The sequence below is a fragment of the Motacilla alba genome, chromosome Z (assembly GCF_015832195.1).
Source record: "Motacilla alba alba isolate MOTALB_02 chromosome Z, Motacilla_alba_V1.0_pri, whole genome shotgun sequence".
NCBI classification, from domain to species: Eukaryota; Metazoa; Chordata; class Aves; order Passeriformes; family Motacillidae; genus Motacilla; species Motacilla alba.
This window is the reverse complement of record NC_052046.1, coordinates 12,682,458-12,698,777: the sequence shown is the minus strand read 5'-3', so window position 1 is coordinate 12,698,777 and position 16,320 is coordinate 12,682,458. Positions and strand designations below refer to the sequence as shown.

At 35.7% G+C, this 16,320-nt stretch overlaps 1 protein-coding gene across 1 annotated transcript in view; it reads left to right on the top strand.

Moving 5' to 3' along the window:
- RICTOR (RPTOR independent companion of MTOR complex 2) overlaps window positions 1-16,320 on the top strand; it is a 75,553-nt gene that overhangs the window by 21,020 nt on the left and 38,213 nt on the right. The window contains exons 4-10 of the mRNA XM_038125777.1: window positions 5,629-5,693; window positions 7,829-7,960; window positions 8,897-8,960; window positions 12,699-12,825; window positions 13,694-13,863; window positions 14,111-14,178; window positions 15,239-15,306. Of these exons, the coding sequence (XP_037981705.1) occupies window positions 5,629-5,693; window positions 7,829-7,960; window positions 8,897-8,960; window positions 12,699-12,825; window positions 13,694-13,863; window positions 14,111-14,178; window positions 15,239-15,306 (694 nt within the window). The remainder of the gene's footprint in view (window positions 1-5,628; window positions 5,694-7,828; window positions 7,961-8,896; window positions 8,961-12,698; window positions 12,826-13,693; window positions 13,864-14,110; window positions 14,179-15,238; window positions 15,307-16,320) is intronic.

Sequence of the window (16,320 nt, the reverse complement as noted above, 5' to 3'; positions counted from 1 at the left end):
CAAAATGTTTTTATCACATGGAAACAAGTAATATAATTTACTCCAAATGTGGAGTTTCCTGACAAGGATCATGGTAGACACCAAGTTTTCTGTTATTTTCAGGATATCTGATATGTGTTATGTTCAGATTTCTTTACTTGAAACTGGACTGGATTTTTAAGGTGAGATCTGTTTCCCTCACCTCCCTTTTTTTAAGTAGCAAGAACATTCTTTTAAAATTACTGAACTAGTACTGAACTAGATTTCAGGGTTTTATGTAGAAGTTAAGTACTTTAATTTTTTTATAAATAATGGTCATCAGAAGTCAACAGGAGTTGACTTCTAGTCTAATAGTTCCTCTGCAAGAATGAGACAGTGGAGCAGATGCTTTATATGAAGCTTATGTGCTTAGGTGCTGTTACTCCCATTTCATTGCTACTTCCCTTTAAGGGAAATGGTAACTTGTCATGTTCAGGTTTCCACCGCACCCATTATTACTGTGCAAAGTATTCTTTTTACGTGATATTTTACAAAAACTTGCATTTCATTTATCAAGTTTTTGCTAGTACTCCTTAGTGGCTGAGTCATTAGTGTTCTAGTTCTTCGCCCTTTTCTGCAGAAAGTGAGTTGTTCTTGCACGACAGGTGGCTTTAAGTTTTCTGTTCCAGGAAATCAGCATTCCGAGTCCGGTGATGCATCGGCTATGGAAAGGTATGTTTAGTTCTGAATTGCGGCAGCAGCAAACTTGGAAATTTTATCTGCTTTGAATGAGAGCACACTCCTCCTGTGCTTCTTGTCACCTAGTAAATGAAGCTGCAGTTTTGCAGGCAAAAGCTTTTATGAAGTACTGCCTCAATCTATACTCATTTCAAGCCACTCTATTTAAGCTAACTTATATTCTGACCTGAAAACTGTTTGAGAATTGACCAGTAAATGGTCAGTGACACTTTCAAATGTCACAGCAGTTCACAAGTTTGGTATATGCATTTAGCTCCAGTAAGCTGAGTTGGATTACCCATCTTTAATTTATATGGCTGCCTACATAAGGCAAGCACCTTGAAGTTCCCCAGCTTCTGCTAAATAGTACCAAAACATCATGGTTACGTCTTCTGGGTTTTCCCCACCCCCATGCGAAACAGTAAGATAAATCACTGAAAACCTGAAGAAACTGTACAATTACAGTTAGTTAGTGGAAAATATCTTTGTAATTTGAAGAATTTATTTATAATCCTCTGTTATAGAAGGTTTATCCCACTGGGAGCTTCTGAGAGATCTTTCATACCTTTGTAAAACTGAAAGGGTGTTTTAATAACAAGCTGAAAAAGAAATCCACAGATATTGTATGAATTAATGTTTTTCTTTCAAAAAGAAAGGTACTTCTTAAAGGACAAAATCAAGCAATTCATTTTAGATATAAACTCTGAAATGAAACAGCATCAGTAATATAGTGATATGGAAACTTATGTTTCCAATCTGTTGAAACTAATTGTCATTATTTAATGAAGCTCTGCTATTCTTTATATCTGTTAGCTTTTGGCCATGCTGCTCACTTTCACTAGGATTATATGGATTGAGTGACTTGGATATGGATATGGCCATAGAGGTTTTCACAATTATGTCTCTGATTCATAGTCTGTCATTTTAGAGTCTCTGTCTTTTGCAAAACCCAGATTAACTCAGACTGAATGTATTGCCTGACTGTAACATTCATCCAAGTAGATAAACCATTGACAAAACCTGAAATCTCATGATGATGTAGCAGATAGGAACAGAACATGTACGTAGACACATTCAGCTTTGAAACAAATATGTCTAGCTCCGGAGTCCACAGTTTCAGCAGGGGCTTCTCTTAAGGCTAGGATCTGCAGAGTAGTCTTTGCTTAAATATTACCAGTGGTGGCTCAAACTGTATTTCCAAAGTTATAATGCAGTAGTTACATTCTGAATGCACAGAATAATATAATATTTTTACCTAGTAATTGCTGTGGCTATTCTGCTAAATATAAATTGGAATGGTCTCAAATGTGCACTCCACTTGTGCATGTTGTTGACCTCCTATGGTTTTGTTGTTCTGAGCTACTGTTTCCAAGACATGTTGATATGTTACTCATATTGCTGTGACTCATCTGAGTAGTATGAAGAACTCATAGCTGACAGTAAACATGAAAAAAGCCTTTGCTGTAAGTTAGTCTCTCTCTGGCCTAGTGTACTTACTATTTTGTCCTAATATTTAATCTTATCCTCAGAGAGTCTTTGCTATGCCCAGTCACTGTGTATTTGATCACAAAATACTGATTTTGAAGTGGACTCATTTGTGGGTTTAATTCACAAAGTATACTCTGTTTGGTTTTGTTTGTACCAATATGAAAATATATAAAATCTATTGTGTGTATTTAAAAATGTATACTTTTTATAGGTAAGATCTATGTATGGAAAATATAACTAGTATAAACTTACAAATCATTTCATGATTCCAGATGTTATATGATAATCAGTTTGCCATTTTAATGAACTATGTAAATGTATAGCCAAAGATAGATTTCGGTATTCTGGTACTGCTTGCCTACCGAGTTATGCTATCATGGTATATATGTTAATGGTTAAATCTTACACTCAAACATATGACAGTTAATTGACTTTGTCAGGACTTCAGCCTTCTACAAATACCACTGCATTTGGGCCAGAATCTTTGATTTACTTAATGTTGTTTGAAGGTGAAATGAGAAGAAAGCGATAACGTTTTTTAGTATATTTAAGGACAGACATTTGTAACATAGCAAATACCCAAGGAATTGGAGCCAGCTGAAAAGCCAGTTTGTTTTTTCCTTTCCCTAGGTTAAATAAACCAAATGGATCAGCTTTCATAGGTGGATTTTCTACCTGCCATGTCCATTTTTCTGCTACACATTTTCCACTTTGCTCTTAAAATATGGCACACAAAATTTTGTTTTTGCAGTTTTGAAAGCAACCCGTGAAATGGAAAAAGTCTCTTTAATCTGCAACGTAAAACAGTCCTATTAGTATTTCCAGAGATAAAATTTCTTTTCTTTTTTTCTTTTATATTAACATTCTGAATGTGAATTTCTGGACTTTTTCTGTTTCTCTGCTGGCCTACTTTCATTTCCTATGTGTCTGTTAATTTGTGGTACCCTGAAGGATACGATATGCTATTCCTACTATTTATTTAAATCTTCTTACTGAGTTTGGGCACACCTTACAAGTCACTGAAACATTTTTGAATTCTGATCTTGCTCTCCAACTTTTTAGGCCCTTTTCTATATGGAACATATAGAAATTACAAGGAAGACTAATGCATAAGTAGTGGTGTCCCATTAAAGGGGGAAAAACTAGTAGCTCTTTTCTTTTTTTGTGGGAGAAGTATTTCAGATGCATGCACAGACACCATCAAACATTTCTGTAATTATTACTGTCAAATTCAGAAATTTTTATCCAAACAGCAGTATAACTTCATGAAAGTTTTAACTTGTCAGGTTACATGACTGTGTTTGAATTTCAAGATAAGGTCAAGTTCTTTTCAGCATCACTGAAGATGTGTGCAGTGGGAGCCCAAACATAGTTGAAAACAGTTGGTATTGAGGAGCTAATAACCATGGGATATATTTTGTGAGAGTGACAACCAGATTTGAAGTGGTTCAGTGAACTGAATGTCTTTTAGCAGTGCAGCAAGTTAGGTGGGTTTCTGGAAGATGTCAAATGCTTCAGTAAAATCTCAGGACTGCTCAAGATGCAAACCAGTGGTAAATGTGCGATACAAGACTAGCTTCACTATTGCACTAGTGCACACTATAGGAGCTTTCTAAAAAATGAGTTTTTCCTACATCAGAATTCAATGGGTTTTTTTTTTTTTAAGTGGGAAAAATAAGCTGTTGAGGACAATCTGTTGTGTTAAGTTAGGATTTCTCATTTGTGTCTGGGGTGGAATGCTGGGGAAAGGTTTAGATGTATAAATGATTAGCCTAAACAACTATTGATGTAATTGTCTGCAGCTGAACAATGAACTGTTTTTACTCACTGTCTTCTCGCACTGTTTTGCTTACACTCTGCCAGCCAATTTTTACAGTTCAGAAGATGTCAATAGAAATGCTAAAGCAGCAATGGTGGCCTTAGGCCGTCCAACAATATGGCATAAAAGTAGATTGATGTTAGGAAGTGACATACTGTCATAACCAGTTAGTGCATCAATTGTCTAGTTTTATTATCACTTAAACTTGAAAGGTGGTAAAAAAATGTTGCGTAAAAACTTTCCTTATGTTTTATAATGGTCTATGGTTAAGAAAAATGCAAAATCCAAAATACTTCAATTTACTTAAATTATTTGAGCCCAAACATGGAGCTGATCCAGGCCAATTTAATAATCTCTCATTAACAGCCTTAAATTTCAGCAGTATCACTAAGTATTCCTCTTGGAAGACAATTTTGTAAGACATAACATGGTCACCGAATTAATTTCTACTTGTTGGTTTACTTAAAAGAGGAGTTTCTGTCAATATGTCATTTTTTCAGCTGGAGATGAACAGTAGAACTGAAGCGTGGAACACACTAAATACTTTAACTTACAGTAGCCTTGATTTGGCTGTTTGTGTTATTATAAATTTCTTATTGTTAGCAGTAAATACACATAAAGAATGTGTCACAGGGTTTGATATATCACAGTATTTTCAGAGCAGAGGTAATGACTAGTTAGCACAAATACTTCCTGAATTCCTCACTGGGAGAAACTTAATACTGCGCTGACTTAGAACTGAACACATGCCTGTTTTGAAAACAGAGGACAAAGTGCAAAGCTATTGCAATCAGTATTAGTCACTTGAGTTTTTGGAAGTGCTTAGAAATGTTCTTTGGGATTTGGACATGATAATATTTTATAATTTTAGCCAGGGATAGTAAGTGAGATTACTAGGAATTTCTTTGCTGTTCTTGAAAAGAACAGCATCAACATCAGCTCTTCTTACAGAAGAGATTGTTTTCCTTTCCTCAAGAGGCTAAAAACATTGGCAACCTAGGTTGCTCCTTTTAAGCATGGTTTTGGACTTTAAAACCGTGCTTGTAAATGTTCTCTGCTCACAATGACTAGATATGGCTGAAGTGTCCAGTTTGTGACAGTTTACAGCTGTCTTTTTGTGTGCATAAATTCAAACTTTGCTCTGATTTTTCAGGTGGCAGGCCAAGACCAAATGTCAGTTACAGGGCACGTGGTAATAATGCCTTAAGATTTTTTTGTACTTCTGCGCTACTGTGACAAAACATGACAGTGGACCATCAGTGTCAGTTTTTGTTTCAAAACTCTTACCTGAGCCCCTGCAGATGTGCTTTGACTTCAGTCATTTTTGCTCTCTGCTCAAATTACCAGCTGCCAGCTAGCAATCTGATGCTGGACTGACCAGTACACAGCTTACACAACCGTGCAATCTTTTTTTGGTATGAAAATCCACAGGTGAGTCTCCGTATCTGGTGTGTATAGGACCACAATATGGACAGCAGAAATTCTCAGGGAAGTCTGAAGTCTGAAGCTCCCTTGCTACCAATTAAATTCCTCAAGTTTTTTTTTGAAGCATTTCCCAAGATCTAGGATTTTTCATGGTTATTTTTGGAGATCTATAAATAATAGGTATTTTCTTTTATTTTCAGCTTCTCTGTAATACTGGCCATGCTGAAGAAAAGTTAGGTTTTACCTATGACAGCATCATTATATGGTGAGTAGTAAAGAGCACTGGGCAATCCCAGGGAACTTCAGTTGTTTTGGTGCAATTGAATAAACTTCATTTGTACTTCTGAACTAGTATTTTGTATTTATAATATGTTTGAAGCTTCATAATGCAAGTATATAACCTGCAAATATTTTAATGAGTAAAATCAGAAATACATTACTCACTTTTAGGCAAACAGAGACAAACCCTCCAAGTTAGAAGTTTAGATTTCTTCATTATATTCCTCAGAGATGTAAAAGTACATCTAAGTATTTCAGTAGTTGTAGAAAGCACTTCTAATAAAAAATGTACATCTACAAAATACAGAGCATACTCTTGATACAGAGTCAACATTTAAAGATCGGTATTTTATGTTGTACTGGTGTGTATATGTCCATGAAGCACTACTTGCCTTGTTACTGACATGTCCTCTGTATATACTTTTAAGTGGAATTTCTGTCTATTTTGTGGCCATTTTGACTCTTAAATGTAACTACATGCTTATTTGCACACAGAAATTTTTACATTTTTCTTGAAGACCAGCACTGGTGACAAAAACAAATAAGATCTAATATTTAATGCTTTTCTGCGTTCTTTCAATTTAGATTTCACTTAAGCAAAAAAGCTTAGGAAAGCTAATTGCTCTTTGAGCAGAATGTTGGGAAACCTTGTGTAATTGTTTTCTCAGTTAAAACCAATGTCTTTATCTTTTTCACTAGCTGTATGTTTTCATTGCATACCTAAAGATAGTGACACATCTCTTTTTGGCAGCTTTTGCTTTTGAGTGTTGATTCTCATTATAGTCTTCTCCTTTGTAGTGGTTTCACTGTGCCAGTTCTTTAACTGGTCTACAGCTTCGTCATGAGGGGAAGAGGAGGGACAGGCATTGATCTCGTCTTTCCATTGACCAGTGACAGGACCCGAGGGAATGGCCTGAAGTTGTGTTAGGGGAGGTTTAGGCCAGATATCAGGAAAAAGTTCTTTACCCAGAGGGTGGTTGGGCAGCAGAACAGGCTTCCCAGGGCAGTGGTCACATCCCCAAGCCTGGCAGAGTTCGGGAAGTGTTTGGACAATGCTCTCAGGCTCATGGTGTGTGTGATCCTTGGGATTGTCCTGTGCCGGGCCAGGAGTTGGAATCAAAAATCTGTGGTATCAAGAATACACTCAGTATCAATGCAGGCTGGGCTTGAACTGATTGAGAGCAGCCCTGCTGAGAAGGACTTGGGGGTCCTACTGGACAAGAGGCTGGACATAAGTCAGCAGTCCCGTGTACAGTTTTTGAAAGTCCAGAAATCCAGCTGTGTCCTGGGCTGCATCCAAAGCAATGTGGATAGCGTATTCATATTACAGGAAAGATGGTCTTGAAACAATTCCTTGTTTGGTGCTGAAAGTAATAATCAGTTCATCTTTTTTGCAAATGATCTGGTAGCCTACTTTGTCTAGGTGTCACCAGGGAGTAGGCTCCCGTAACATGGCTCCTGGCCAGGTATTCACCCAAAGACTCTGAAGATTTTTTGCCTCAGGGTAGCTGATTACCATGTAGGACAACCCTCGAATAAAGAAAACAAACAAACCTTTTTAGAAGTAGAAATTCAGTCTCAGTGGCATTCTTAGATGTCCAGTGAAAAATCCTATTAGAAAATGTCATTGAGAGGTTGTGGATTCCCACTCCACCCGGCATGTTGTTGAGGAAGAGGGATGAACATCTAGAGGGCCTTCAAAAGGACAGTGTGGTACCTCATGCTTTCTAATTCTAGAGTTCTTCCATATTTAATTTCTTCTTACCTACCTTATTCTACCTCTTGATTTTCTTGGACTAATATGCTCAGCTGTTTTGTCAAATAACTTGTGTACAGGTTTTCATTCTATGTCATTTCATGGATGTACAAGCTGTTATTTGGGGGGAAAATTAATTTGTGGCTTTTTAAGATTAATATATTCTCTACATCTGCTGACCAGGATGAGGGCTTGCCTTCTAGATTGCACATGAGAAGACCTGAAAGTCAGAAAAAAAAGTTCAGAACATTTATTTTTAAAAATCATCTTTTTGTCTTAAATGAATGAGTAGTAGCTGCATGTCAGATGGTGAAGTCTACCTGCTGCCTAATAGTTGTTTGTTCCTCTTGTTTTCTTCATTGTAGTCTGAGGTTAGCTTTACTAAATGAAGCAAAAGAGGTGCGAGCAGCAGGATTGCGAGCCCTCCGCTATCTTATTCGAGACTCCAGTATTCTCCAAAAGGTGCTAAAGTTGAAAGTGGATTATTTGATAGCCAGGTAATTTTTCTCTTTCTTCTTGTTGCAAGTTGTAAAGTTCTAAATCACTTGCCTTTTCACAGTTGGTACAGGAGAGAGGTGTTTCCATATTCTCTTATGGTTTTATTGAGTAGTTTTATAAAATACATTTTTCTTCAACAGAATATTTCATCACACTTGCTAATCCAAATATAATGATGTCTTAATATATTATACATTATAAGTAATTCAGAAAATTTCTAAAATTTCTACTTTTAGTCATAAATGCCATTAACTGTTAATTAATACGGTTGAAATATTAATAATTTTCATGTCTTAAGTTTTTGTATGGGAATTGTTTGTTTCTTTGTATTATCACATTGCTGTAATAGTTGATGTCCAATAATTTGTAGTCTAAATATAATCAACAACGCAACAGAAAAGTACCAGAGGGCAAGCCAACAGTGAGATAATAAAATCAGCATGATGTGTAGATGTAAATTTCTAGTGCTTCCTGTAATGAAATTTTTATTTAATATGCTGGTACAGATGTGTGTGAATTTCTGTTTATAAATATATGCATGTAATTTTAGTGTGCTGTTCAACTTTTTCGGAGCAAAAAGACTTTTCTGATCTCAAACTCTGAAACACTCAAGGTGTGTTGATGTGAAACATTAGAAATTTGTGGTGTCTCATATGCAAATGACAAATGCAGCTAGCTTGGAAAATAGTTGTTATAGCCTTATGCTTTGCCATTTTATATTTGAGAACATTTTAGTGACTTAACTGTAATGAAAATAGCAGAGGAAATACAAACCATACTTAACTGGTGTTTCATAATGAGTATATTTGCTGAAAAGTGTAGTTTTTAAACCATTAGTCAATTCTTTTCCTTTGTACTCATATACATAAATACTGACATGAGTTGTTAACAGTTAAGGTGAAAGTTACAAAATGTGTTTTTTTAACTTACTTTAGGTGCATTGACATACAGCAGAGTAATGAAGTAGAAAGAACACAAGCACTTCGATTAGTCAGAAAGGTAAAATCTCCTATGTATGGTTGTATCTTCTGTGCCACTCCATTGTGCTGACTCCTGGTTGTCTCCATCAACAGTGCTTTTTTGCAATCTCCAATACCTAGCTTTACCTTTATCATGTAATATAGCTGATAATTTAAAAGACAGAAAAATGTAGTGAAGAAAGTTGTTTTGATTGTACAATTTTACCATTTAGAATCTCAAGTGTGCTAGAAAAATTGTGCTTACTGGACAAGGTTTGGGAAGCACTTATCAAAGAGTGAATACAATGGCATAAAGACAACATTAAGTTTCAATATTGAAATTATGACTACTTCATTGTATAGTTTGTTTAAGCATCTGTGAGTCAGAGATTGGGAGATTTTCTGCCATGTGAGAACGGAGACAAACGGTCACTGAAGTGATCATTCAGGGAATGCTTATAGCCTTACTGCTTCGTTTGTGGCAGTTGATGCTATCCACAGGATTTTGTCTCAGATACTCAATGAACCGTGTTTATGGTGACTGTACTGTGCATCCATGGATGTGAGATTTAAAGGTATAGTAGCTGCATTTTCAAGTTCATCCTAGAGAAATTGGCATATAGAGGTACCAAATGTGTTCAGGAAACATAATATCCTGGTTTTGTGCTGGACTTCGCTGTTCTTTAGTGTTCTCCTATTCTTATAGAAACAACTGAAGACTGGAGTAAAGTTTGAAGTAGTTGAAGAATGGTTCCCGAGGAGTACTTTCTCTGTTAAATATCTTTTTGTGCATTAAATCTACCAAATATATTTTTTGTCTCACAGAAGATACAATGTACTTGATTAACAATTGTGCCAAAAAAGAGAGTTTTACATATTAAAGACAGCTGTCTCCAAACCCAAACAAGCCAAAAACAAACAAAAAAGCCCCAAAAAAGCCCCAGTATAAAGGAACAGATCCTCGAGGAAGTTGCACTTTTATAATAAAAGTTTTTTGTGAATCTGCTTTGAAAGAAGAGCTTCAGTGTAGATTCATCAGAAGATGGAAGCACATCCATAATTCATTTTATTTGAGTCAGAAATTTGTCCTCAATATTTCTGGGCTTTCTTTGAGCATTTTCTACTTGAGCAAAAACTTCTGTCTTGCATGAAAGAAGAGACAGCAAGAGAAATTCTTTAGCTTGATCTGCAAAAAATGGTCAAAGAGATGGTCAAAGAGAAACATCAAAGAAATCATACAGCTGACCCTCGGTGGTTTTTTTTTTCTCTATCATGGTCCAAGGGTATTGGCATGCACCAGCTGTGTGCATCAAATGCACGGGCTATGCAGCCACGCTTGTAGTTCGTTGATGCTGAGAACTGAGTTGATGGAAAGCCTTTTCTAGCATCTCTTGCTACTTACCTGTAACATTGTTTTCTTAAAAGACAGTGTCAGACCAACAAAAAGCCACACAGCCTGCTACCACTGAAGTTAACAGCTTTCTGGTGTGCTGTCCAGGCCGCAGCAGTTACGCATGCATTGGCATAGACCAGTCAGTACTCAAGAAATTCTCTCACAAGGAATACTGTGCTTCCTGAATAGCATATTCTGTATTTTCACTCTGTCTTTTTGTTACCCTACTCTTGGCCTCTTTCTACCTGTCCTCGTCTCCCTCAGTGTCTCAAATTTAGTGATTTGATGCCAGCATTCCTTAGAGATTATATAAAGCACTAAAAGGGAAGAATAAATGGCAAATAAAATGAAAAAAAGCTAACAAATTTGTTCAGAAGATAATTAACTGTGAAACTGAATTGGGTTTTTCCAGTATCAGAAAACTGCTGTTTTCAGTTTCAAGATGTGGCTCTTTACCTCATCTTAGGTAGTAAAAATGTCTGTATAATGCATACATTATAATCAAAACCTTCTCTTTTCTTTATTTTCGTAGAGAAGAACAACAAAATATGAACCAGTAATATTTCTTTATGAATTTAGAAAAGGCAATTGTAAACTTTGTTTTAAAAGTATCAGGTTTAGGTGTAGGTAGATTTTAAAAAATCTGACTTTTTAAACTTGATGTCAAATAGTTTTTGAAGGCTGAGTGCTCACTGCCTGTTTTGACTGTAATCACCTCTACATGCATGGGTAAAAGTCTTAAAATTTAGTAATATCTTCAGCCGTGAAAAGAATTGCATGAAGTTGCTTCTGGAAGCATTTTTCTATCTGATAGAAGTCAGTAACACATTTCTTTTAAATTTAATAGTTGGGTGTTTTCTTTTCAAAGCAGAAGTCAGGGTTAGATGCAATATGAGCCATGTTCTTTCTTCCTCTTTTCTAAAGCACTGTTAAAAGACCAAATTAATAATCTCTATTATTTCATTGTAGCTACTTGTAAGTAGCTTTCCTTTACCTGTCCTTGGTCTTTAGAACTGCATTTTAATACCTGGAACACATACAAAGTAAATGCAAAAATTTGTTTATTCTATTGATGTGTTTAGAATTGAGTGTCACAAGAAACCTTTTCTTCTCTTGTCTGCAAAGCAAAGAAGACAGTGAAGCAGAGCAGCTTGTGTCCTCACAGGAAGTCCCATGCCAATATCAGTAGCAAACAAGTTGCAATTTCTAGAGTGGATTGGTGCACCTATTCTATTGCTTATTCTTTTTTCTTCTTCCCAGTGTAAAAGTGAAAGACTGTGTGGGTGGGAGAGAATTTGTTTTTGTCTTTACAGTCATATCTTAAAGCTTCCTGTTTCATTGGCATTAACATCGTGTATATCAAGAAGCCTCTCAAAAATATGTACTTAAAGATAGATTTGTTAAAACTATTCCAATATTTTGGTCATAATTGTTGATCCCCTCTCATTGTAACAACTCTGCAAAAAAAGGTAAAAAACTAATAGTCTTCACACGAATACCTACAACACATCAAAGGGAGATGTAAAATGGATATAGGACAAAATATTTTTGGAAGAATTGTGAAGATATGCCTGGTTTTTTTGAAAACAAGATGATAAGCAAGATGATAAAGCATGGGAAACTAGTCTTAATTTTTTAGGTGTTTGATGGATGAGTATTTTTTTATGTGTCATTTTTATTTGCTAATAGAGAAAAAAAGGTGACATGGCTGAGTGGGCTGTAAAACATTGCACTGTTCCCTTTTTAGGCAGTCAGACAAAAACCTGCTTCCTTCTTGGTAATACATCTGTTTAGTGATCTTCTTGTTCCGGAAGGATGTGTATTTAATTTTCACAAATTGAAAAAATGTGAACAAGCAATTGCTCAGCCTCTGGGGGACGGTGAAGAGTTGGTGGTGTTGGTTGTTCAGTAATGGTTTTCTTTAGCTTTAATGCATCTTGTTCCTTAATTTGGTGTGAATTGTGAGTAGACCAAACTAACAGCTGAGTCTTTTTGTAGTGCAAAATAGTAGATGAGTTTGTAGTCGATTCTGTGTCATTGGATAATATTGTCAATAAAGATATTCTTAGGGGAAAAAAAGCCTACGATGAAGGTAGTCTTAATTCTCACTGCAAAAAAACAGCTTTTAAATTCTTTCTTATTAAGATAAAAAATAAAAGTTAAGAACTGAAGCACAAAGAGAATGGTAAAGTAAATTGACAAACAAATTGAAATTGAAAAAATTTCCATAGCAAAATAAATAGTTGTGAAGATTCACCCGATACAATCAAGTAAAAGGCGGACTGGTATGTCTAACTACATGAAGGTAACAGAATACTGGTGAATATATAAGTGTATTTAGAGAAATGTGAGGAAACCAGAAGGCTTTTTCTTTCCTTTTGGCAGATGATCACTGTGAATGCTTCATTGTTCCCCAGTTCTATTACTAATTCTTTGATAGCAGTTGGAAATGATGGTCTTCAAGAAAGAGACAGAATGGTTCGAGCATGTATAGCCATTATCTGTGAACTAGGTAAGATCATTTTTCTTAATTAGTGTTCAGTTTTGACATGGTTGTCATTCACAGTACTTGTTTAATAAGGAATTAGGTGTTAAGTGTTCCTATCAACAGTTTCATGGATTTTAGTTATTTGTATGATATAAACCAAAATTACTTAAAATCTTTTTATGTATCATAGGCAAAGGTTTCAGGTTTTCATCTCTTCCTTCAAGACTTGACAGTTTTTGGTTTGCCTTAAAACCATTACTGCAGTTGGAGTTTCTTAAAGTAATGGATTTTAAATAGGGAGATTTCCATAAATAAGATGCTGACAAATTTGGAAGAATTCAGAGAACTACAAAATATCCTAATTTTTAAAAAATTTTGGGAGGGGTACTGTAGTTATTGGGATAGTGGTTTATACTAGCTCTCTAAACTTCCATTTGGCTGCTGATTTTTGAAGGTTTTCAAAATCAATCAGTGGGAAATAATTCAGTAATTTGTTTTCAGGATTAAAGCTTCTGTTTTAAAGAAATAAACAAAATGTTACTCTCATTTCAGATGGTATTTCATAGATAAAATATTTATCTATGTTGGTTCAGTGAAGCATGAAAACTCTTCATGGGAAAATCCAGAAACTACTATATGGAAACTTGGTTGGGAATTAAGTTGGGAAATGGCCCAACTGGAGACTGAGTGACCAGTATTTTTGTGCATGATAAATGAATCCAAAATCGCCATTCATTACCTGTGTCAGCTAGTTCCATAAAAAGCTTTGTGTGTACCTCAGCAGTGTTCAGGACAAATAAGATACTCATACTAGAGATGGCAAGTTTGTCTTACACCATGAAATGTTTTATCTTAGATCACTGGCCAAAATTACTTGTTTTCCTTTATCTAGCACTTCAGAATCCTGAAGTGGTGGCTCTTCGGGGTGGTTTAAGTACCATCTTGAAAAATGTGATTGACTGTCAGCTAAGCCGAATAAATGAGGCTCTGATAACTACAGTTTTGCACCTCATTAATCATCCAAAGACCCGACAGTATGTGCGAGCAGATGTAGAATTAGAGGTGAGTGCAGTTTTATTTGTTTAGTGTCAGAAATTAAACACTGTATTACTCATTAAAATGTTTTACTTTTGTCTCAGGTTTCCTGTGTTTTAGTGCACAGTGTCTAAAAGATAAAATGTTTTAGGCTAAAAGCCTGAGATTTATGAAGTAGAAATAATACAACAGTTTGGAGTGGGACTGAGGAAAGGGCACTAGTGATTTAACTGTATTTTCATGTGAAAATAATGCGTGTCTTTCTTTTGTTTAGCGAATCTTAGCCCCTTACACAGATTTTCACTACAGGCATAATCCAGACACAGCAGAAGGACAACTCAAGTAAGTGTTAGTGCTGCTAGTTGTGCCATCAGTTATGTTCATAGCATTGGAAGTGAGCTGTACTCCTTCCAAATACTAAATTTCTGGAAGTTGAATATTGTAGGCCAGAGTGCAGTTTTCTAAAATACTGTTAAGCATTTAAGCTTTAAAAGGGCTTGTTTAGGCTTGAGAGGAGAGGGTTGAGGGACACCCTCTGCTGAATAGCAGCCTTTTTACTACCTATGAAAATGCTTTCAAGATGATGTAGCCAGGGCCCTTCATGGTGGTGTAAGCTGGGAGGACAAGAAGCAACAGAGACAAATTGAAGCAAGAAAGATTTCAACTTGATATAAGGGGCAGTGGGATGATTTTATATGAGGCTGGTCAAGAGTTAGAGTATGTTGTCCAGAGAGATCCTGCTGCCTTGAGTTTCTAGTACCCAGATGGATAAAGCCTTGAGTTTTTTTGCAGGTATTCCAAGCTGAATTACAGAAGCTTGTATACCTCCTAAAGCTCTGGACACTGTAAAGGCATTTACTAACTTCTTGCAGAAGGGTTGAACTATGATAACCTTTAAAGGTGCCTTCCAACCCAAGCTATTCTATGCTTCTATAATCTGGCCTAGTCTGATAACAGATGACTTTTTGTGCAGTAATTTGAAGTGGAGAGAGAGCTCCTGAGGTGGCTTACAACTTGAATTATTCAGGATTATTTAATTATGAAACAGGATTAGATGCTTAGGTCTGGGTAACTGAATAAGGTCCAAATCTTTACATCTCTGCTGTGGACTTAGTGTCAGTGCAGAGTGATTCATCTGACCTCTCTGGGTGTTTTTTATGTTATCCTCCTGTGGAAACTCCCCTGGAAGAGGAAAAGTAACGATAATCAAAAATTCATAACCTTTTCTGTGTGTATATACATTGTGTAAATACATATGTACACATATATGCATACACAAAATATTTCTTTTATTCTGGATTTTGTCCCCCATCTCAGTTAACTACCTTTTAATAATAATACTGTTGTACTGTTTCGTTTCTAATTATTACCTTCATTGTGACATTTGTTGTTTCAACGGCAGAGAGGACAGAGAAGCACGATTCCTAGCTAGTAAAATGGGAATAGTGGCAGCATTTCGATCATGGGCAGGTAAGATTTGTTTTTTTGTTTGAAATTGGATGATTGGAAGTGTGATTTTACTTTCTATTATAAATTACACAGGATCTGTCTCATTTGATATGTCTAATTTCTATCAACACCTTCCTACAATGCTACTTAATACGTGTTTTGATACTGTAAAATTGGAGGATGCAATGCATAGTTTTCTTAGACTCCTGAGAAGGCACAGCTTTTCCCGTCCTGTGTAGAATGCCTTATAAATTACATCTTGATGGTCATTCTTGAAATCTAATGCATGAAAGGATGTTTAAAATAACATCATATCATAAGAACTTCCATTTGAGATGGTTCTGCTGCTGCAAAAGAAGTATTTTTGTCTGTGTTAAGAGATATTGGCAAATACTTCACCTGCTTTTGCCATAGCTGAAGAGAAATTGGAAATTCTCTTCAATTTTGGAATTGGAAATTCTCAGCAATTTTTCATATAGAAGATACTTCTAAAACAAAAAAGTTTTTTTTTCATTTTACTTAATCCTTTCTCTGTGATGTTATGATCTCAGTATGTGAGATGAAGGTACTGCCTCAGGGATTGCTCTTTTTTTTTGTCAAGACACTGTCTTGCAGATTTAAATCTGTAAATATAAATATTAATGTATTAATGTATAGTTAATATATTTACCAAAATTTTGCATGGAATTTTTCCAGGCTATGCTTAAGCTGTTTGGTGACACTATTTGTGTTATTTTTTAAGTTCTGACAATGATCGCTAAGCTTAACTTTAATATCCAGGTATCTTTCAAGTTTCTTTTGTGTTCTCACATGCTTGAAGAGGAAGCATGTGATGACTTTGAAACTTTCAGAAAACAGTTTCTGATATGTCTCTTACTGCATCTTCCTGCACTCAGGCACTTAGATCTAACAGCTGTTAGCATAACCTGAGAGTAAAGGGAAATGAATTTATTTTTTAGGTTAAGGTACAGCTTTTGATTGAAATACCTTACAGTTCTGCTCGGATGATGAAAACCTTTCAGGCTTAAAAGTTAC